The 23,420-nt window shown below is 41.7% G+C and overlaps 1 protein-coding gene across 4 annotated transcripts in view; it reads right to left on the minus strand.

Annotated features, from left to right (window-relative positions):
• LOC130149110 (T cell receptor alpha chain MC.7.G5-like) overlaps nt 1-23,420 on the minus strand; it is a 95,936-nt gene that overhangs the window by 9,952 nt on the left and 62,564 nt on the right. Inside the window, exon 3 of one of the 4 annotated variants that reach the window (XM_056338413.1) lies at nt 6,752-6,827. In XM_056338413.1, coding sequence (XP_056194388.1) covers nt 6,752-6,827 — 76 coding nt within the window. Of the gene's footprint in view, nt 1-6,751; nt 6,828-8,779; nt 8,856-10,431; nt 10,499-12,400; nt 12,468-23,420 lie in introns of all 4 variants that reach the window. The other 3 variants (XM_056338414.1, XM_056338415.1, XM_056338416.1) reach the window with 3 other exon arrangements.

Here is a 23,420-nt window from a genome sequence, read left to right on the forward strand (position 1 = left end):
ACTCACTTCCCATCCTGATGTCATCGGGAAAAGAATCAGAAAAAGGTAAAACCCATGAGCTGAGATAAAAACAGCTTAATAACTGAAAAAGTTAAACATACTACTACTCCTGCTCCTCCTTCTGATGAAAAGGGAGATAACAAAAAGAGAAGAAAACTGAAGAAACACAAGTGATGCATAGTATAATATCTCACCATCTGCTGACCAATGCCCAGCTAGTCCCTGAGCAGCAATCAGCGGCTCCTAACCAACACACCCCCCACCCCACCCCACCCAGTTTAGATGCTGAGCATGATGTTCTGTGTTACGGATATCCCTTCGGCTAGCTTGAGTCAGCTGTCCTGGCTGTGCTCCCTTCGACCTTCTTGTCCACCTGCTCACTGGCAGAGCATGGGAAACTTGAAAAGTCCTTGATTCAGAGCAAGCACTGCTTATCAACAACTAAAACATCAGTGTGTTATCAACATCGTTCTCATCTTATATCCAAAACAGCAGTGTACCAGCTACTAAGTAGAAAATTAACTCTATCCCAGCTGAAACCAGGGCATAGCCATTCTGGTATTTCAATGCATTTTCATTTATATCATGCATTTCTTTGCTTGAGTCCAATGGAAGTGGCATGCATTTACCCCTAGGAGAAAACAATTCCACATTACTTACTTGACAGAAAAGCAAAACCAGGCTTTGTCTTAGTTTATCACAGGAATGCAGTTGATGGAAAAGCACTGAAAGCACATGCTTACCAGCAGCTACCTCAAGGAAGACTGCTTGGACAGCTGCCATGGAAAAAATTCCATTGGTTAAGATGAGATGTCAGGCTACTATGACTTTGACAGCTGCCATTTCCCATATCTTGGTGTGTATCCACACCAATCTCGCAAATTAGGCAAAAAATCAGGATAAATGTACCTGGAGAAACCAGAAGTCTCGTCCCAGATCCAAATGTGAGTTTGTAACTACCTCCAAAGCCACACAATAACACAGGCCTCTACAATTTCCAGAGTGTTATTGAATGGAGCCTTCAACAGTGAAAAACTCCACCAAAAGAAATCCTATTTATCTCTAGATTAGACAGATCCATCTATCTAGGATTTTTCTTCCAACTAACTTTCTTTTCATGTGTTTTTTTGCATCTTTCAAACTTCCAAACAACTGTTCCTTAATATTCTCCTCCATCATATTTATCCCATTGCTTCCAGAAAGCCACATCACAAGTTCTATTCTTCACCTCATTCCTTGTTTATTTAGCCTGCCAGTCAGTTTCCTCTCTCAAAAATCAGTTTATTTACTATAACTTCACAGCTCACCTAGTGATCAATAGCATAATACAAACTCCATCGTCCCACTGTCTTGGATTTGCCATCTGAATTAGTCAAGAGTGATTCCAGAACAAATTTGCCGTTCTGCTTTTAAGTAGAAAGCACACTTTTTGGTATGCAATTTCTTTGAGGGAGGAAGACCATTGCTTGTTCTGCCATTAAACAGTAAGTTTTCCGTATACATTCAGGAAGCTCTTAGGTTCTACAGTGTGGCCAAAGTGAGATCTGGAGCTGCCGAATACAGACATGACCATAATAGTAAATTTAGGGACATGTAAATGAACTTAGGCAGAGCCTTGATTTATAGCTCCTTTGGCTTGTTGACAGCTTCTTATAAATCTGAGATTCTTCTTTTTCTCAGATGCTTTTGAACAGGGCCAGGAGGCTCATTTGAAATATGAGGAATTTCCTCAGAGGTATTCAGAATGAATAGTTTCTTTATATTGCTGTGGTTTTTAACTTTCAGTATGCAATTATTTTGAAATTATTTTAACAATCATTGCCATTTTAAGAAATGGAAACATTATTTTTCAAAAGTAAACCCAAAGCATTTAGGTATTAATGCTTCTGAAATTATTCTTAAGAAATTCAGAAAAATTGATATATTTACAAAAAAACATCGGTATTTCAGGATCTGCCTTACTTTCTTTCCCTTTTCCAAGGGGAAGAGTCATGGGGGTTTGGGGGGATTTTTTTTTTTCAAACACTTGTGGCAGTAACTGTCAAATCACACATTTTTTTCATGCTTTTTCATTCAAAGAAAATTATTTTGTGGTCAGGGTCACCTTTCCATCTTTCCACAGAAGTCCTTCAGTAATGAACTTTACTTCTCTACCTCTTTCCCCTCTGTCTGGGTATTTATTCCACCCCTAGATTTTAAGACTTGTCACACTGTTCTCCAACAATTTCAGAGCTTCGCTTCTAATGTGCTCCAAGCTTCACATAGATGTTGAAGGGAAGATAATTTCACACTCCTCAGCACTAGCTGGCTGTGTTCACAAACTTGTGATTCTGTGATCATTCTCAAGGATAAGCTTGCTTCCTGAGATTCCAGTATGTATATAATGCCTCATAATACAACGGAACACCACCACCCCCCCCCCATCATTATAACTTTACTGAGGAGTCCAAAGACCCAATACAAGCTTATATTTTGCATCTGCATACAATTAAGAGTCTTTTTATATTAAAATATTAGCAGTCACGTAAGATTCACGAAAAGTCCTTTTTACCTGCTACAGCTTTATGAGACTAGTCTCATCACTCTGCATTTTGCTGGCCCATGCTGGCTTTCCCGATTTCCCTTTCCTTCTCCTCTACATGAAGGTTTCTGATTTAGGAGCCCAATTCCTGTGAACCTTCCAAGAAAAATCCTCTTGCAGATGTAACACTTCTGCTATGGCTAGTTCATCATCAGAAACAGGGAGGGGAAAATACATATGCAGCCATGGAAATCACTTGCTCTTATATTAGTTGAAAATTTATAGTCCTATCCCTAACATATTGTGGAGTGGTGAAATAGGCAAAATAACTTGCAAAGTGAAAGAAACAGTTCCAAGAGGAATCTCATTTAAGAAGTCAGACATACCTGGAGAAACCGTGAGTTTGGTTCCAGCTCCAAATGTAAGCTTGCCATAACCCACAGTTTTACACTGTGACACTATGCTTTGCAAAATGGTGCACTGGTGTGCCCATGTACTGGATTAAGACTTGAGAACATGGCAATGCAAGATTCTTATTGGAATAATCTAACCAACATTTTTGGCTACCTCCACAGCACATATAGTGAAAAAAACCACTTCCTTCAGCCACATTCCATTGCTTGCTTCATAATTCCTGATACTCACTAGTCTAGCTATTGTCCACCACCTAGTTAGTACTCTGTTGATTCTTTCCTCTGTCTCCACACAATAGCAGCATCTGTCAATCAGTGTGCACATACACAACATACACAAGACAGTGTTTAGAAGCTTTCTGACTGCTGCTGTTGCATCTCACCAGTCTGTGTTACCTTTCTGCTCTATTCTCTTGGAATGTCCACCCTCCTTTGCAGGCTGCACTTCATGCTGCATTAATTCTTGCTAGGTCCACTTTGTGGAGGGATGCCACTACCAAACATGAGCTTGTCACATGCTCCAAAGTCTGCACAGTGCTTTAGAACACAACAGAAATCTCCCTTCCATCTTTCTCCAGAACTAGGTCTTCTACAGCAACACAAGTTCATCACTAATGTTTATACAGTTACACACACAAAAGCAAGGACTCTGTAAGTGCACTATATAGTCCGTTTTTGATTATCCAGAGCCACAGAGAACCTGAGTTGCCTTAGATACCAGAAGGACCTGAATAGTATGGTTATTGTGAGAAAGGCTGAAAAAAATAATGAAGAAATATCAAATATCAGAACCTGAATTGAGGCCATGCATTCAAAGAATTTTGCATCTGAGCTAGTAAATGGAAAAACAAGAAGAAAAATCCCACCAAAAAACCCACACCACCAAACCACAAAGAGAAACCAGTTGTAGCCAAACTTGGTTAATTGAGCCAGGAGTGTACAAATGTCCCAGTCTGCAGTAGCTAGTTTTGCATGATAAAAACTAGCTTAGCCTGTGGAATGTTCTGTAAAGCACGTCATACATAATGGGAAAATGCATTTATAGAAAAACAGAGATTTGGGCACAGTGCATCAAAACCTCACCCACTGGTTACTGTAAAGCCCAGCATCCTTCCTTTAAGTCTACCATAAAAGACTGCTGTCCCTGAAGAGTTTGTAAATTAAAAGGAAGACAAGACCATAGTTAATTCATTAGTTAATGAGCAAAAAATATCCAAGCACCAGTGACACCTCTCTCCCATTCTTCTGCAAAACCTAGACCACAATTCAGTTTGCTGTCCGTCACAAAAAGAAAATGGGATTTAATTTCTGGGAAAGCAGACACAACATCTAAGCCACAGGGGAAGCATTTACAATTCCTTTCACTCTCTTCCAATGGGGGAAAAAATTATTCTGGCAGTCTTCTAAGAGTCTTTTATTTTCTTAACTATTGGGTTTTTTGAAAGCAAAAAATCTTCTGAAGAATCTACAATTCTGGCTGAAAATTTTATTACTGAAGTAGTGAAAATTTTTGCTTGAGGTTTCTGATTCAAATTCTCATGAAAGTTTCTTAGGAATTCTTAGGAATAATCTTTCTTAGGAAAGATTATACTCACAATTTTCAAAGGATTTTATTTTCTTTCCTTCAGTTGTTGGATTGTTTATCTCCAAATCCAAGCAGCTATCAGAACCGCCCCCCCCTTTAAAGTTAGGGACCGATTTTCTTATTCATAATTTTATTCCAGATGAAAGGAAGATATAAACTACAGAGTTTTCTGTGACTATTTTTCAAGCCTGAGTGTATCTAACCAATAGTTAGGCCTTTACCTAACTTGCAAAATTCACAGGTCTGGAGAAATAAGATTAGTTCCTACTCCAAACAAGTTTATTAAAACTTGTGGAAGGAAAAGAGAACACTGAGCTTGCATAGACAATGCTGCAAGCATGAAGCTACTCATAATAGGAAAACCAGTTGCATGCACCTACTGAAGTTATCAATTTTTATGTCTTCTCTCCACAGCATGTTTAATTTCCATCATTGCTCTGTAGACCCTCTCTCCTGTTCTACAATACCCAGCAGATACTATAGTAACCAAGAGATCACTGTTGCCATTTTTTAGTAACAGCCTGCTTCTGAACTGCATTTTGCTACTCTCCCAGCAAATATTGACTTTGGGTGGATTGAATTTTTCCACTGAACAGCTCATTGTCCCAAATCTCAGAAATCTTACTTGGTTTTACTGTGAGCCTCGTTCCACGTCCAAACGTAAGTTGGTAGACATTCATAGACACTGTGTTGTTTGCCATAGCAAAAACCTTTGTACACTCCTATCCACCCCAATGCACCTGAATAACATTCCTCAAGGAAATCCCACAATTCTGCATGCACAGGCTTGCAATGCACTACGTCTAACCTCCACATCCATTGCTTATTCTTTTTCCTCTCTGCACATCAGTCTCAGTAATACCACAAGGAAGGGTCACAAGGCAATTCCCTTTCCACCTCCATCCTTGACAAATCCAAACTGGCACCATTCACTAAAGACCGCTAGATATTTTCCCCATACACACACATCTCTGTTCTTGTATTTCACTTTTTTTTCACTTTCCAATTCCTTCCTTTCTGCAGGATGGACACTTTGCTGGTACACATTGGTCAAATAGGAAATCTACCACTTCTTTCCAGGGAATACTAAAAAAATCCCAAATTGCTCCACAAAGCCACTACACTTACTTTTGAAGCTAGAGTACAATACCATCTATACTAAGTCCAGCTTGATTCAGAGAAGAGACAGCTCACCTGGAGTAACATGAAATTTGGTTCCAATTCCCCATGTGAGTTTTCTTTGTCCTCCAGTAATAGCACTATGTGACAGGACATTACAAAATGGTCCTTTTCATCCAGCAACCTCAGTGTGTGTTGGAGGGCTTGGATAAAGTCAGTCATGGATCCGGCTCTGCAAGAAGCTTTAAATACTCATATAGGTTTCCACAGATCTCCTCTAGCCTCTTTTTGCCAAATACTTTTTCCCATGTTCAAATACATGGGAATAACTAGCAGGATTATAGTCATGTCATGTATCAAAGATGAGAAGAACTTACTCCTTTATGATCCCTGCCCCAAGCCACTGTTGTACTGGAATGGCAAAAAGAAATGGGAATAAAAACAGGAACACATTCTAGGGTGTGAGTAACTGATGAAGCCCACCTTCCTATCAGTCCAGATTTCTATATACAGGTAGGTTTTTTCTCCAGTGCAAGAACTACAAGAGTATTTCAATCAGTACTACACATTTCAACTAGCCTTTTCTTTTTATCACCAAGACACAGCACAGCCTTAGAACATAGCATTCGGATGAGATTGCAATATGCAGACATTAACCCACTTACTTGCCAAGACGGTGACTTTAGTACCTGAGCCAAAAGTGAATCTGAAGCCATTGACAGGACAGCAGAGCACTTTACAGATTCCCAGAGGGTTACTTCCCAGCTGGTGACACCTCCACTAGCTGTACTGGCACCAGTTTCGCTTACACCCTAGGCAAGTAAGAGGTTTTCACTAAATTTCTGCTACATTGCTACAGCCATTAGTCTGGCTGACAAGGACCTTTCCAGAAAGGCACAGCTGACACTTCTCCAAAAATTGTGAAGACCTCAGGCTGAGATTTCCTCTGTCCAGCCACAACCTCATTAAAGACTACATCTGAAAGCATTCTCAGAGCCTGTGATGGGAGAGAAGGCATTTCAGGTGTGCAAAGTTAACACAAAAGGAAGAATATAAAAACACCCTGTTTGCAAGAGAGGCATATGGAAGAACAATGGCAAGCTGCACACTCACTGGTCTGGATGGACAGCCTGGTCCCTGAGCCAAAGGTCAGCTTGCCAGTGCCAGAACCATAATCACACAGCATTTCCTTCCATAACAAAAAGTTCAGCAAGCCGCTGCAGAAGCAGCACCTCTCCACAAGCCTTTGCCCAGCCATGCCAAGGCTAGGAAAAACAAATCCTCTGTGTCTTCTTTCCCTTATGCCTTTGAATTCTCTTTTTGGCCTTGAGCTGGCTAAAAGTAGGAATGCAGGAAGAGGAGACAGCATAAAGCGGAGAAGCAGGAGAAGAAAACATACTTGGCAGAACGTGTAGCTTCGTCCCTGGCCCAAACTGCAGTTTTTCTACGTTGCTGGTCACACAGTGCTACACAACCTAACAAGAACCCAAGGCTCGGCCTACTCTTCTACCATCCCGCAATTTCCTTTTGCAAGGGGTGGGACAAACTCCTTGGATGGGAGACAGCATTGGCTTTGGGAACCACAACACAGAGAGGAGGGAAAGATAAAAACCGAGGGATGACTTTCTTAGGCCGCTTGGGCAATACCAGTCATTCACTGGCACAGTGACTTTTCTGGACAGACTGCCAAAACAGCTTGGTCTTGGTTTGTTGTGCAAAGGAGGAAAAGGACACTCTTGCTCTTGGCTTTCTGGTTTATCAATAACCTAAGCTTCCCCAGAGAGTTCAGTTTACCTTTCCTTTCCTATATGCTTGCCCTGTGCTGTTGCTGGAGCACAGCCTTAAGACAGAATATTTGGGTGAGATGGCAATATGTAGGCATTAACTCACTTACTTGCCAAGACGGTGACTTTAGTACCTGAGCCAAAAGTGAATCTGAAGCCATTGACAGGACAGCAGAGCACTTTACAGATTCCCAGAGGGTTACTTCCCAGCTGGTGACACCTCCACTAGTTGACCGGTACTGGCAGCAGTTTCACTTATACCCTGGGCAAGTAGGACACTCACTAAAGTGAAAACCTGAAAACCTGCTACATTTCTGCAGAGTTGTTCAATGCAGTGTAATTGCACTTTCTTGGCTTTTTTCAGGGTCCTCCTCCTTCTGGCTATCTGCTCAGCCACATGAGGTCCCTTCTTTCACTGTCCACACCTCACCTAGGCTGAAAGCAGCCTGGAGCACCATGCTCAGGACACATTTCCCCAAATATCAGAAATCCTCCACCTGGAAACACTTTCTAGCATGAGAGCACCTTGAAATAGCACCTGTGTTCTCCTTCCCCTGTGAAAGGTGACCCAGATACAACAAGGATATCAACAGGGTGCTCCAGTGGACACTCAAGCACTTTTGACAAAGGACACACAAGAAAGCTGCACACTCACTGGGTTGGATGGACAGCCTGGTCCCCGAGCCAAAGGTCAGCTTGTCAGAGCCAGAGCTATAGTCACACAGCATTTCCTTCCATAACAAAAAGCCCAGCAAGCCATTTGAGAAGCAGCACCTCTCCACAAGCCTTTGTACACCCTGCCAATGCTCAGAGGGGCAGCAGCAGGGCGACTGTGCTTCCCACCTCAACACAAACCCCGCTGGAAGCAGTGGCGTAGGATAACCTCCCCATGGGACAGCAGGGACTTCTGGGAACAGGCGTGTGGCCACTTTGACTGTCCCAGCCAAACTGAGAGCAAGAAGGGTGGGTTTGGGCCAATCCGGCACATTCCCTTCAAACAAAACCTGTCACTAAATATGGTCACACATAACTGACCAAGCACCCAGCCACACTGCTGCTCTCAGCCACCCCAAGAAAGGTCTCAAAGAAGGCAGAAAGCAGAGGAGCAGTGTTGGACTTACACGGCCTAACAGTGACTCTCGTTCCGGATCCAAAGACAAGTTTATATGCACCAGCTCCTGTGGTCACACAGCATTTCCTCTCTCAACAAAAACCTTCCCAACAACTTGGCAAAGCTGGTTCCCCATGTCCCAATTAAATTCTACTGATTGTCACTGACAGTCAGCTACGTCCTGAAATGAGGACACACCCGGCAAGGACTTTTGACAAAGAACGCACAGGAAAGATGCACACTCACTGGGATAGATGCACAGGCTGGTCCCTAAGCCAAAAGTCAGCCTGCTGTTGCCGTAGCCAACATCACACAGCATTTCCTTCCATAACAAAAAGCCCAGCAAGCCATTTGAGAAGCAGCACCTCTCCCCAAGCCTTTGCCCAATCCTGCCAAGGCTCGGAGGGGCAGCAGAAGGGTGGCTGTGCTTCCCACTGCTACACAAACCCTGCTGAGGCTCAGTGGTGTAGGACAGCCTCACCACGGCACACGTGGGAGCAGGTGTATGGCCACTTTGTCCATCCCGGGCATACTGAGAGCAATGGCAATTCTGACCAGCCTGACATGATCACCATTGGACCTATGGGTACAAACACCATTTGTGAAGGCCTTCTGCTTCTGCCCTAAGCCAAAGCTGTCCTGGAGGAAAGCAGGTGGCATGTAAGCCCATAGCTGAAGAGCCACAACCTCAAGAAGAGAGATGCTGGAAAGCCTGCTGCCCACTGCGCCAGGAACAAGCACGTTCCATTCAGGTAAAGGTAAGTGCTCAGGGAGCTGGAAAGGGTGGACTGGGATAACAAAGAGCAAGACATACCAGCAGCTGGGCAGCAGGTCTACTCACTGTGCTTCACAACCAAGCATGTCCATATCCCCAGCAGCAGGTTCAAGTTCCCTGCATTCAAAAAAGTCCTTCACACCCCAGCAAAAATAATCATCTCTCATGCCAGTAACTCTACCACTAATCTCTGTGAGATCAGCTCCTTCCCATCAACACCAGGCATTTGAATCCAAGAGCAACTGCAGCCTTGGCAAGGAGCGATCAGAAAGACATCAAGGAATACCTGGGTTTGCACCGTGTGCAGGTCTGACAGGTGCCCTATGGAGAAGCATGTCACAGCTGGACACCTGTTCCCTGGTCACCCAAACAACCTAAGCTGTTCCCAGCACCAAGGAATTCTTGTTTGTGTCTCCTGAGCTAGTAAATTTTCTGGACAAGAGGAATCTGCTGACCTGGACTCAAACTACACTTTAGGTTACCACCACAAGTTCGTGTTTGAATCAATGATGCTGCCTAAACTTCAAGCAGCAGAAAGTCTGGATCTGCTGTACGAGTGGCAGGAAAGCCATCGCTCACTGCAGCTGTAACAGTTACAGTCCGCACACTCCCAACTCTTACCACCACAGTAATGCAACAGCAGTTGAAGCACTACCACCAGTAATCTCATGAGAATCTCATCTACAGGAGAGATCACAAATGGGATTCTGGTGCAAACAAGAGGGTTATTAATTTGATCTTTCTTCAGCAGAGCAAAGGAAAACCTTTGCTTTGGAAAGAGCAAAAAAAAAAAAAACAGCACCCAGGGCTGTGCTCGACAGAACCATCAGCAACCCACCCCAATTTTCACAAGTACAGATGGCCATGGTGCAAAATACTTGTCTGTATTAACAAGAGGATTCAGGACCCCAGTCTGCTTATGTGACAGGCAGAGCACAGGAGCTGGCAGGAGTAAGTGGAAGGGGTAAATTCACAGCCTTGTTGAATCAAGGTCTCTGCTGCTACCAAAGAAAGCGAAGCAAAGAGTCCCACAGATTGAACCAGTCTCCCTCCACTTTAGTTGCTAACTCATGACCAGAAAACTGTTCCACCAAGTGGAGCAGGAAAAGGCTTTGGAACTTACTGGCATTTATCCTTAGCTGAGTTCCACCTCCAAAGGTGACTTGGTTGCCGTAATTAGTCACACAGTGCTTGTCTTCACAACAAAAACCCTGTAAATCACGTCTGCCCTGCACTAGCTTGTTCCTCCCCAGCTGTGCATTGCTGACTGGGCATTTCTTTAACACCAGTCACAGCCGGTCACCCCTTCCAGCTTTGACAAAGATGACCCCTGAGTGCATCCTTATTCCATCTAGAGGAAAGATGCAGGATTATAATCACAACTTCCCTCTCAGCCCTTAAAAAATTGACCCTGAAAGCACAGATCTGCCCCTGGACTCACTTGCACACCTTCAAAAACTCTTCCTTGGTTCTGGCTGCTCTATCTCACACACAAACACTTACACACACACACACACACACACTGCATCCCCGTGCGGAGCAGTTTCCAGCAGAGCTCAGCTGGGGTTTTTTTCCAAGTAAGGCATGTGACTTTCCTATCCTCACTCCTTCAGGCTGGGTTTCTACCTACCAGGTTTGACCATCAGTTGTGTCCCATTCCCCAAAGCAGCTTTCCAAGTGGGTGCTGAAATCACACAGTCACACACCCACTACCAAAACCCACACAGAGCTTTTGTTCCAGTAAATAAGAGAAGATTCCCCATAGAGATCGAGGGCGGGGTGGGAACAAGAAGCTCCTTTGGGGTACAATGAAAGACAGCTAACACATAGCTACTTACTGGGTTGGACAGAAAGTCTGGTTCCATGCCCAAAGGTGAGCTTGCCAAGACCTGACCCTGCAAATTGCCACAGCCACAGCCAGCTTTACAAGAACCCCACAGCTAGCAGAAAGGAAACAACATCACCTGTAGAAGAGGTGGACATTTGCCTTTCCTGGCAGAGCATGGAAAAATGGTGAAAGACAAGGGAAATCACAAATTCCTCAGCTACAGCAGCATCATACACACATCCAAGGCTAACACACAGCTGCTCTTCCTCCAACACTCCCCTTGCCCATAGGGGCTGCAGCACTGCCTTTGATCCTCTTTAGCAGCAGCCAGCGCTACCCAGCAACAACAACAGCAACTGTTAAAACACACAAGTTTCTCTCAATCTCGTTTCTCAATCTCATGGCCCTTAGGTGCCTTTGTTAAGAGCATTCTACACTCCCCAAAGACAAACCTCCTGTCCTGCCTCCCACTCATCTCACAGCAGCTCATAGCTTTTACACTCCCACAGAGAGGGCACAGGGTTATGTGACCTCACAGGAGTGCCTCCCAAAATTTATGCCCTGCATACACTTCTGCATTGCCCTGCAGGCTAAAAAGCAGCTTTGACAGTACTCGCAAGGCTTCACACTTAGCTTTGTCCCATCTCCAAAGGTGATACCTGTTCCCACTGATGCAGCAACAAAAGTCATTACACAAACGCTCACATCTCCCATAGCAAGGAAGCCATTAGTCTGGCTGACAAGGACCTTTCCAGAAAGGCACAGCTGACACTTCTCCAAAAATTGTGAAGACCTCAGGCTGAGATTTTCTCTGTCCAGCCACAACCTCATTAAAGACTACATCTGAAAGCATTCTCAGAGCCTGTGATGGGAGAGAAGGCATTTCAGGTGTGCAAAGTTAACACAAAAGGAAGAATATAAAAACACCCTGTTTGCAAGAGAGGCATATGGAAGAACAATGGCAAGCTGCACACTCACTGGTCTGGATGGACAGCCTGGTCCCTCAGCCAAAGGTCAGCTTGCCAGTGCCAGAACCATAATCACACAGCATTTCCTTCCATAACAAAAAGTTCAGCAAGCCGCTGCAGAAGCAGCACCTCTCCACAAGCCTTTGCCCAGCCATGCCAAGGCTAGGAAAAACAAATCCTCTGTGTCTTCTTTCCCTTATGCCTTTGAATTCTCTTTTTGGCCTTGAGCTGGCTAAAAGTAGGAATGCAGGAAGAGGAGACAGCATAAAGCGGAGAAGCAGGAGAAGAAAACATACTTGGCAGAACGTGTAGCTTCGTCCCTGGCCCAAACTGCAGTTTTCCTACATTGCTGGTCACACAGTGCTACACAACCTAACAAGAACCCAAGGCTCGGCCTACTCTTCTACCATCCCGCAATTTCCTTTTGCAAGGGGTGGGACAAACTCTTTGGATGGGAGACAGCATTGGCTTTGGGAACCACAACACAGAGAGGAGGGAAAGATAAAAACCGAGGGATGACTTTCTTAGGCCGCTTGGGCAATACCAGTCATTCACTGGCACAGTGACTTTTCTGGACAGACTGCCAAAACAGCTTGGTCTTGGTTTGTTGTGCAAAGGAGGAAAAGGACACTCTTGCTCTTGGCTTTCTGGTTTATCAATAACCTAAGCTTCCCCAGAGAGTTCAGTTTACCTTTCCTTTCCTATATGCTTGCCCTGTGCTGTTGCTGGAGCACAGCCTTAAGACAGAATATTTGGGTGAGATGGCAATATGTAGGCATTAACTCACTTACTTGCCAAGACGGTGACTTTAGTACCTGAGCCAAAAGTGAATCTGAAGCCATTGACAGGACAGCAGAGCACTTTACAGATTCCCAGAGGGTTACTTCCCAGCTGGTGACACCTCCACTAGTTGACCGGTACTGGCAGCAGTTTCACTTATACCCTGGGCAAGTAGGACACTCACTAAAGTGAAAACCTGCTACATTTCTGCAGAGTTGTTCAATGCAGTGTAATTGCACTTTCTTGGCTTTTTTCAGGGTCCTCCTCCTTCTGGCTATCTGCTCAGCCACATGAGGTTCCTTCTTTCACTGTCCACACCTCACCTAGGCTGAAAGCAGCCTGGAGCACCATGCTCAGGACACATTTCCCCAAATATCAGAAATCCTCCACCTGGAAACACTTTCTAGCATGAGAGCACCTTGAAATAGCACCTGTGTTCTCCTTCCCCTGTGAAAGCTGACCCAGATACAGCAAGCATATCTACAGGGTGCTCCAGTGGACACTCAAGCACTTTTGACAAAGGACACACAAGAAAGCTGCACACTCACTGGGTTGGATGGACAGCCTGGTCCCCGAGCCAAAGGTCAGCTTGTCAGAGCCAGAGCTATAGTCACACAGCATTTCCTTCCATAACAAAAAGCCCAGCAAGCCATTTGAGAAGCAGCACCTCTCCACAAGCCTTTGCACACCCTGCCAATGCTCAGAGGGGCAGCAGCAGGGTGTCTGTGCTTCCCACCTCAACACAAACCCCGCTGGAAGCAGTGGCGTAGCATAACCTCCCCACGGGACAGCAGGGACTTTTGGGAACAGGCGTGTGGCCACTTTGACTGTCCCAGCCAAACTGAGAGCAAGAAGGGTGGGTTTGGGCCAATCCGGCACATTCCCTTCAAACAAAACCTGTCACTAAATATGGTCACACATAACTGACCAAGCACCCAGCCACACTGCTGCTCTCAGCCACCCCAAGAAAGGTCTCAAAGAAGGCAGAAAGCAGAGGAGCAGTGTTGGACTTACACGGCCTAACAGTGACTCTCGTTCCGGATCCAAAGACAAGTTTATATGCACCAGCTCCTGTGGTCACACAGCATTTCCTCTCTCAACAAAAACCTTCCCAACAACTTGGCAAAGCTGGGCACTATCAGATTAACTAAACAGTACTGAATTTCACTCACTGTCAGGTACATCCTGCAGTGAAGAACCCCCACCCCAGTCTGTCTGTGGGACTAAGAGCTCTATTGGACCTATGGCTACAAACCGCATTTGTGAGGACTGCTGCTTCTACCCTGAGACAAAGCCTGCCCTGATGGAGACCAGGCAGCGTGTAACCCCAAAGCCAATGAGCCACAAGCCCGTGAAGAGAGATGCTGGAAATCCTGCTGGATAGTGTTAGCTTTACCCATATGAAAGGATGCTACAAGAAGGTGGCAGCCTCTACTAGGCAATACCTGAAGTCTTGTCCCTTTGCCAAGTGTGACCTTGCCATCATTCACTCAGGGGTTTTCAGCTCAACAGGAACACAAGCTCATCCACAATCTTAGAGAGAAAGTCAACCCATACTCACATGGCCATGGCACAAAATGTCTGTCCCTCAGCAAATGTTTTTAGGACCTCACTCTGCTTCTCTGGAAGGAAGTAGGTTACTGACAGAGTTGAATTATTGAGGGCGTACCTTAGTACACCTTTCTTCAACTCAGACAATATATTAGGAGCATGATGCTATTCACACAGTATTTGTCTTCAAAATGAAAAGCCTTTTTTCTCCTTCAGTAGCTCACTATTTCCTGCTTGTTATTTCTTTTAGTCTGCTCAAGTAAATTCATTGGGAACTTAAACTTAGATTTCCTTTAAAGATTTTCCTAGTTGGTGATCTTTTTCAGTTTTTACAGAGATGGCCATTGACTGCAAGTTTTATCCTTCATTCATACGAAAAAATGCTACAAGGATTAACAGCAAAATTCCTCTGGCAGAATTAGATCAGCATTAGAAGCAGAGATCTCCCCCCCTGGACCTTTGTGCACATAGTGCAAATCTTAAAAATACCTTTCCTGATTCCCCAAACAAACAACACCTTGCTTATTCAGATCGCTTTCCAAGACAGGCAAACTTTTTTTGTAAAGAAGTAAAAACCTGGATGGAAACCTACCAGGAACATCAGAGCAAAAGGTAAGACAGTTTTTCCAGCAGAGACAAGAACTCCAGCTTATGAGCATAAATGAGGAAAAGGTTCTGGGCAACTGAAATGAAAGGACAGTGAGTGTCCCTGCAGGTCTGGGAGATTTCTGGGAACACACAGTAGTGAAGAAAAGGAGTATTTGTGGTAGGACTCCTCTCTCCAGGTGTAGAAAGCTATAACTGAGAGATTTGCATACTCTTTTTGGAGTAAAAGAAACATGCAGCATACAGTCCACTGGGATGGATGATCTCTCTCTGTCTCTCAGAAGGACAACTGACATCAATAGAAGCTGCCCAGAAAATTATTATTGTAGTAATTGCTCCAGAACCTGAATTAAACTCATTTTGAACATTCACAAATGTTGTATCTCTTAATGACATATACAGGAGAGACCAGTTCTCCAAATAGGTATTTAGCTTTATAACAATTTTTTTTTTCCCCTCATGCAAGATCAACCTTGTCCTTTGATTGCCCACAGAAGAACAACGGAATTTTAATGGCTGTTTCATAGAAAAGGGAAATAGGCTTTCCTATCCTTACTCCTTCAGGGTTTCTACCTACCAGGTTTCACCACCAGTAGCGTCCCACTTCCAAAGGTGACTTTCCAGTTGGATGCTGAATTCACACAGTGACACATCAACTAACAAAAACCGCACACAACTTTTGGCCCAGACAAGTATATGCGTTTTTCAAAATAGATCAAAGGGGAAAACAGATGTCATCCTTGTCACATAGCTTTGACCGCAAATTAAGATGTCTTTCTAGTTGTATGCCTCTGATTTTTCCATATAAATGAAGACAGAAACAACTCTGAAATACGTGAAGTAGAAAATCAAGCCCATTGCCCTGTCAGCATAATGCAGTTAAACCTCCTTGGACAGTTTTTAAGTACAACCATTTTTGCCATGGTTAGAATCTCAGCCTCACATTTATAATGTGAAACAACTATTTGTTTCAAGATTACCTGATTTCATAATTAGTTTTGTGCCTTTCCCAAAGGTCATTTCCTGGAAAACTTAATTGTTCCACAGTAATAAGTTTCTATAGAAAAACTATAAAGGAAAGAAGCCTCAGCCTTTAAAATCCAGAACACACTGTTAAGCAAAGTGAGATGAAATTTCCACCATTTTTTAAAACAACTAACATAGATGTTTCTAAAACTTCTCATGGTCTACAGAAAGAGTTTAGACAGATCAGCCAGCTAGTCAATCTCAGAAGCTAAGCCAGGGACCAGACCCATAAGCAAAAGAAGCCAAGAAAAAAATAAATAGAAGTAAATTCCCAGACAACACCAATTCAAGGGCCTAATTTTTCTTGTTTGTTCAGTTGGCAATGAACCAAATAAGGGATCCAAACCTAAGTCCCAGAAGCCGGTTTCACCTAATCTTTTGAGCAAGCAAGATTTGTGCATGAACACTAATCTCAAACATATTCCCGTGCAGGGTTTTTCTGACTAACATGGCATTTGTAAAACACAAAGGTCTTTCGCTGATTTTAGAACAACAGTGATTCCTGACCTGTTCCACTCACATCAACATGGCAGAGAAGTCAAAAGCAAACCGTTCAGTGTGTGCTCTTCTTCCCCGTGCCCTTTACTTCATATTTTAAAGAAGCTCTTCCCTCTGTATTTTAAGGAAGATCTGACAAAAGACCTAAAGTACTCGGTCTTTCCTAACCATATTGGTGAAGAGATACCTACAGGCCTTTATCAGCAGCCTGGTTCCTCTTCCAAAGATTAGTCTGTCTGCATTTCCTGAATACACACTGTCAAAAGCTCCTTTACAAGAAAACCCATGCTCTTCTGCACATTTCAGGTTCCACAGCAGGAAACTCCAGTCATCAAAATAAAACTATGTCTGCAAAATACCTGTTAGATATTCCCACAAAATGAAGGCTAGCTTCTCTATTTCCTAGCAGGTTTCATGTCAATGCTTTTTACAGATCAAGAAAGATTAAGTGCCCAGAGCATGGTATGCTTTGACATAGCCAGGAATAAACTAAGAACATCTCTACAGAAATCCTAGTTAACACTTATTTTCAAATCTGTGCCTTGGTAAAGGAGAGAGAAACATTACTAGAAGCACTTCCCTCCCTGGTCCTGAACAGTTTTGCAGAGAAAGATGTAACTGAGCAGTCAGAATATCTGGCTGGGACAGCTGGTCCAGTATTTCACAGGAGCAGAACTTCTGCAGGCTCTTCTATCTCTGTTAATGCATATTAAATCACTCTTTTTTTTTTTTTTTTTTTTTTTTTTGTAGGGCAGAGACTCCTCAATTTTCTGCCACCTTCTCCTCTCTCTGTTTCTTGCTCAAGTGATTCCACACACGGATAGCCCTTGAGGTTCTCTTCAGAAGGGATGTGAAAAGCACAATGAAAGTCCATTCTTTTATACTGTCTGCAATGTCTCTTTCTACCAAGGAATACCATGAAGCTTAAGCAGCTTGAGAAATGAGACAATTTTGTAGTTTGGGGAAAGATTTGTCACAGCTCTCTGGCACTCTATGCTGATTTACACTGTTTTCATTTTGCTGGGAATCTAGGCCTTGCTTCCTTTGTCTGACTGGAAACATAGCACTGTAATTACTGTAGGAAGAACTCTCCATAAGCTATTACTATTAGACCTTACAAAAAATCCAGACTTTTTCTTGCTGCTATCCTTATATTGAATATTCCACCCACCGTGTTATTTCAGCCCTAGAAGCAGTAGATATGGAAGGAGATTCCCTTCCCAGGATCAATTCCCAGCATGAGTCTCCAATACTTCCCAAGATACTTTTGTTCATGCACTTACTCGGCTTAATGATGAGTCTTGTTCCTTTGCCAAACTGCAACTTGTAATTTGCTCCTGAATTCACACATCATTTAACTGCTTTGAAAAAACCTTTCCTGCTCTGCAGTTGTACACAAAACAGGGAAACGCCTCATCTGTGATGATATCTGGACAGGAACGAATCAAAATGATCCCAGCCCAGACTTAACTCAACTTGGTCAAGAAAATCTAGGCATATATTTGAAAACCCATTAACACATTTCCATTCTGTAAGCTAACTGGACAGGAAAATGCTTGCACTCTGACTACAAACCTTTGTTCTTTGTTCCTCACTAAAAATTCAGATCTTATATGCAGACTGAAACATAAGGGAGAGAAAGAAAGAGAACCTGTCCTTGCGGTCAAATAATTAACCATACCCCTAAGAAATTTCTGTGATAGATACGCATAATTGGAAAATATGGAAATAAGGAATGCTTATCACAGGATTCAGCAGAACCACAATTTCTCATCTATGAATCTAAGGCAGAATCTAACAGAAATAACATTCTGATCACAGATCAAGAATCAGGACTTACTAAGATTATTTAGCCTGACATCTACATATCACAAGCAGGAGAACCAAGTGTAAGATTCCTACAGTATTCAGGGTTGTCACAACAGAAGTATAGTGATACTCTACTGCCACTCTACTAGCATTATGGACCAATAACTGGAGCTGGGTGCATTTCCAAAATAGCTTTGGAAAACTTCAGATAGGTATGTTTTGCTTTCATGCAGAGAAAGTGAAACTGGCCCTTCAAACTGTATTTTTGCATCCTGCAGTAAATGTGATCACCTTACCTTACTGAATTTAGGCCCCCTGGCCTTTGACCAGCATCCAGAATTTTTATTTCTTGTGTGAAAACATACGCTTGCTAGAATAAACTGCTTGATACCACTGAGTACTTGTCTTATGGTTTACATTTGGATTTCAATTTCTCTTCCCCCTTAGCTTTTCTTTTAACTTCAAAGCCAGATAGATCTCCATGCCTTGAAGAGTATGGAGAGAGAAATGGGTAAAAATGCTGAGTTTTTTTAACTAGACTACACTTACTTGGTGTCATAACACCATACCCTCTGTTCAAATATCTCTTTCTTCCTTCTACAGTTGCACTGCATGAGAGTCTTCTACAAAAATAAATTCTGAAATTTGAAATTAAGAATTTCTTGGCTAAAAGCATCCTAGCGAGTCCTAGGACCTGAATATAGAGAAAAAGTGGTGTCTTTCACAAAACAAAATGAAAAAATAAACCTGTCACATACATATAAATATTTTATGGGAAGTGCTATCTAGACTATTTTTCTTCCTCAGGCATTTTTTTTAAACTAAAAGTGCAAACTGGAAATTTGTTTCCTATTAATGAGTTTGTTCTTATTTCTTTCTATGAAGTGAAAAGAAAGTTCATTTTACTTTACTGATTTCTGTTTCTCTGGTATATGCCTCTCAGCAACAGCACAAGTGACCGTTTTATCACCAGCATTCAATACACAATTAAGTCAATCAACCTAGTAGAACAAGATAACATTTTAAGTAGCTTAAATATCTAAGATAAAAGGGAGGCCCATTAAACTTCCAATTACTTCTTAATCGCTTAGCTTTCAAGGACAATGCCACAGTTTTGAATTAGCATTGCTGAAGTCTCGAATTAGGTAGGAAATTAGTAGCTACTTGTCCCGTAGCCCCTGAGAACATCTATGTATTTTATCAGATATTAGCTTGGAAATGAAAACCTGATGCTGAAGACCTTGAATACAAACTCCTTTATAAAGGTACTTCACTGAAATCGTAAGGCCAGAACAGAATTAAACAGAAACTGGAAGTTATCCTGTCTGATTTATACTGCTGCACACTTCTAGGATGAATGTCAATTCATCACTCCACCTGAACCTCTGGGAGAAGATATCTATGACCAAAGCACAAGCACATTTCTTCATTCAGCTCTGCTGAGGACACAGAAGTTGCACTGAATGTACTGTCACTGGATCTGGGATGTTCTGAAACACTATGATCTAAGATCACTGTTTTTACTGAAAGACTTACTTGGAAACACAAACAGATGAGTTCCTCCACCAAAAGTGAACTTTCCATAACCACCAGTCACACTGTGACAAGGCACTTTATATAAACCATTACAGCAAGAATTTAACAGATTCCAAATCACCACTGAATGACAGAGTTAAATATTGCCTTTCCAAAATCTTTAGAAGCAAAATATCTTGCTGTACTGATGACTGTATCCACAGAAATTTACTTTTGTTGGTTAAAATTTTGCTAAACCAAATCTTATTACAAATGGCATCAATTTAATTCTTCACTGTCCACTTCAGTACATATTCTGGGTCTGTAAAAGCAAAGTCGTTTTACATTTCACTGTTTTTTTCTATTTAAGATATTTCAGATGAAGCATGAATACAAAAAGAGGACAGTATTTAGCATTGCAAGATTTCTCTGCAGCCATTATTGTGCCAATATATTAATTTTAAAAGAATATAGGAGATTTTTCTGAATCATTCCACACCGCTGCCCTTGTGGCACAGTACATTTGAGAAAGCCAAGGGATTGGCATAAGAAAACTCATTATTTTTCAGTCTCATGGATAGTCAGCGCAACAGAGACAAGAGTTCCTAAATCTACAAATAAATCAAATGCTTTAAAAAAAAGCACATGGAAGTTTAATTCGTGAAATTGGGTTGATATGAAAAGCTGAACCTTGGAAATGGAAGTTTGGTTGTTAGTGTTTATATATCAAATTCTTCACTTCTCACTTACTTGGTATTACAAAAATTCTTGTCCCTTGTCCAAATGTTATTTTCCCAAAGCTTCCTGTATTCACACAGCCAGCAAATGCTTTACAAAAAACATCCAGAGAAATATATTTGCCTTCTTAACTCCTCCTTTCCTAGAATAGAAGTTAAATAAATGCAACTGGATGTATTAAATTATGATATCCATAAGCTTATTACTGAATAAGACTCATGGCTTAACATTACCGTCATCCTGTAACATACGTATGTGTCCCTTTCTTATATTTCCACTTCAAATTGGAAACTGGTTTCTTCCACCAAAAAGTAATTATCACTCCATCTTATCTATACATCTGCTTTTCAACCATAAAACCATTTACAAGGCAATTCTCCATTAGGAAAAAATACCTGTTTTTACAGTTTAATTCCATTCCTGAAGGTGAATTACCAGTTGCAGGGAGAATTCAGAACAATGATATATGCAGTAACAAAAGCTTTAATGAAATTAATTTCTAATAGTACCTTGTTTGCTGGTAAACATATGATCAGCTCTGGCTTCAATTCCAGAGGTAGTTGCTCCCTGTGAACATTGCCAAAGAATGCTGCAGCCTATTGTTTCTGCTTCTGTTTAAGGATTGTGTCATATCCAATCACACGAGCAGCCTGGTCTCATCCAATGTATTGAGCTACTATGTGTGAGATGAAACCTACTTTTTGCCTGACTTGTTGGAAATGTGTAGAAATAAATGAAAGTACATACTTCTAGAAAACACTAACTTCTTACCTACTCCTATTAAAATTCTGATTGTCTGCCTTGGGACAAAAATCTATGCATGCTGATATTTTCTGAACACTAAAATTGCTGGTTGCCAAAACACTGAAAGAAATAATTGTTGGAAGCTAAAGACACCCAAAAATATTTTTCATCCATAGATTTCAGTGATCAGAGACAGCAATGACATTCATAAATTCTTAACAACATGTGATATTCCAGTGCTGTTAAATCCTAAATTATATATAAATTGAAAGGTAAATCTCTTGGAATATTGAAATGTAACGACCCATGTGTCATTCTCCATTTCCATTCTGGAAACTTAGAATAAAACAACAACCCAAACCATCAGTTAAACTCTATGGGGAACCAGTATTGGATAGCTGTGGCCCAAATCTGTATGCATGCAATCCTCAGGAACACAGGTACTTATTTTCTAAAGCCTTGCACATTTTTTCAGGCTTACCTAGCTTTACTTGTAGGTGCATTTTTCTTTGGCATTTAAGCTCTTGTTTGCACTCTCCAAAGTCGCATCACAGCAGAGCTTTACAAAATCCTGGACATGGAAGGTTTTGATCCATGGCAGGCTTTCCCCCTACTTATTAATGGTCTTTCCATTTCTAACTGTGAAACTAGTAAAAATCTTCATTTGAAAAGTCAGGGTGGGTTTTTTTAAGTCTTCACATGGTGCAAGGATACTGACACTCTGGACTACATGTTAGATGTCTTGAGACAGACCAGAGAGACATCCTACACATGTGAGTTAACTAAACTTAGTACAGGTGTCCTAATGTCTCTCTACAATGACTGGAAAAATTCAGGCATTTTTCAAGCACAGTTCTCCTCTTGAAGATATTAACCCTAAAAAAACACCTCAAAAACTGGTGATGGAGATAGAAGCAAAATCATCTTGGGCTAGCAGATTTGACCTTGAATGCTGTTTATTAAAGGGAGTAAATCTGGACTCACAAGTCTGACAATTTCAAGATGAGTATTCACTTCTTTTTCTGAAATGTGACACATCCACTGCTTGTGGAAACACAGATAGTGGCAAGTTTCAAATTAAGGGAAGAAATTATCTTTAAGTCCCTACATGCCAAAGCTCATCACAGCATCATCAAGCTCAGGTTTTGAGAAGTTTATTTTATAAGATATCCAAGAAGCATATGATAATGTCAGATATAATAAATAAGGACAAAAACCCAGTACATAAGAAATACATTAGTGTTTCTAGACTACAAAATATAGGTATCTGTATAGTTATCTTCAAGATGCAGTTTAAGATGAGTATGCCAGAAAAGATGGATTTACATATTTGAGCCTATAGAGTTATAAGTATTTCTCATATTCCAGTAGAAATAACCTATCCTTTAGGAAGAAAAAAATAAAAATAATAATAATAAAAAAAAACAGAACCAACCAAACAAACAAACAAAAAAAAACCCAGGAAAAAAGAATTCAGAAATTCTTACACCCAGTGGGATATAGTATCAGATACCCCCTCGACAAAAGTTGTGTCACAAGTGCCTTTGCTACTATAGAAAGCTCTGCAAAAACTCATTTGAATTAAAAAAACCAAAAAAGGCAGCAGACTGAAACATCTAATTATTTTTTAATCTCATGCACGAGGTTTGGCTTTTTTTCAAATTGCTGATGTACAGGAAAGAAGCATTGTAAGATTTTTAATCCCAATTTTTTCTTCCTCAAATATAACTTAAAATCCTTCCCCAGAGGACAAACCATCCTACATTGTATTTCTGTCTACAAACAGGCAGTAGTAGCTTTCAAGCCCTTTCTAATGTAAGACTGAACAGACAATGGCACTCAGTCTAGTCAGAAAGCAGGCCTGAATTTACAGAATGACTTTGAACTGAAAAAAAATGATTTAATGGCAAAGATCTCTGTTGATACACACAGCTGGCTAATTTAATTTAATTTAAATTTAAGTTTATTTAAATGCATGGGAAATAATATGATCTATTTTGCTTATATCCATCTATGTGCAGTCTTCTTTTCCAGTCTTTCTTACCTGGC

The sequence above is a fragment of the Falco biarmicus genome, chromosome 4 (genome assembly GCF_023638135.1).
Source record: "Falco biarmicus isolate bFalBia1 chromosome 4, bFalBia1.pri, whole genome shotgun sequence".
Lineage (NCBI taxonomy): Eukaryota > Metazoa > Chordata > Aves > Falconiformes > Falconidae > Falco > Falco biarmicus.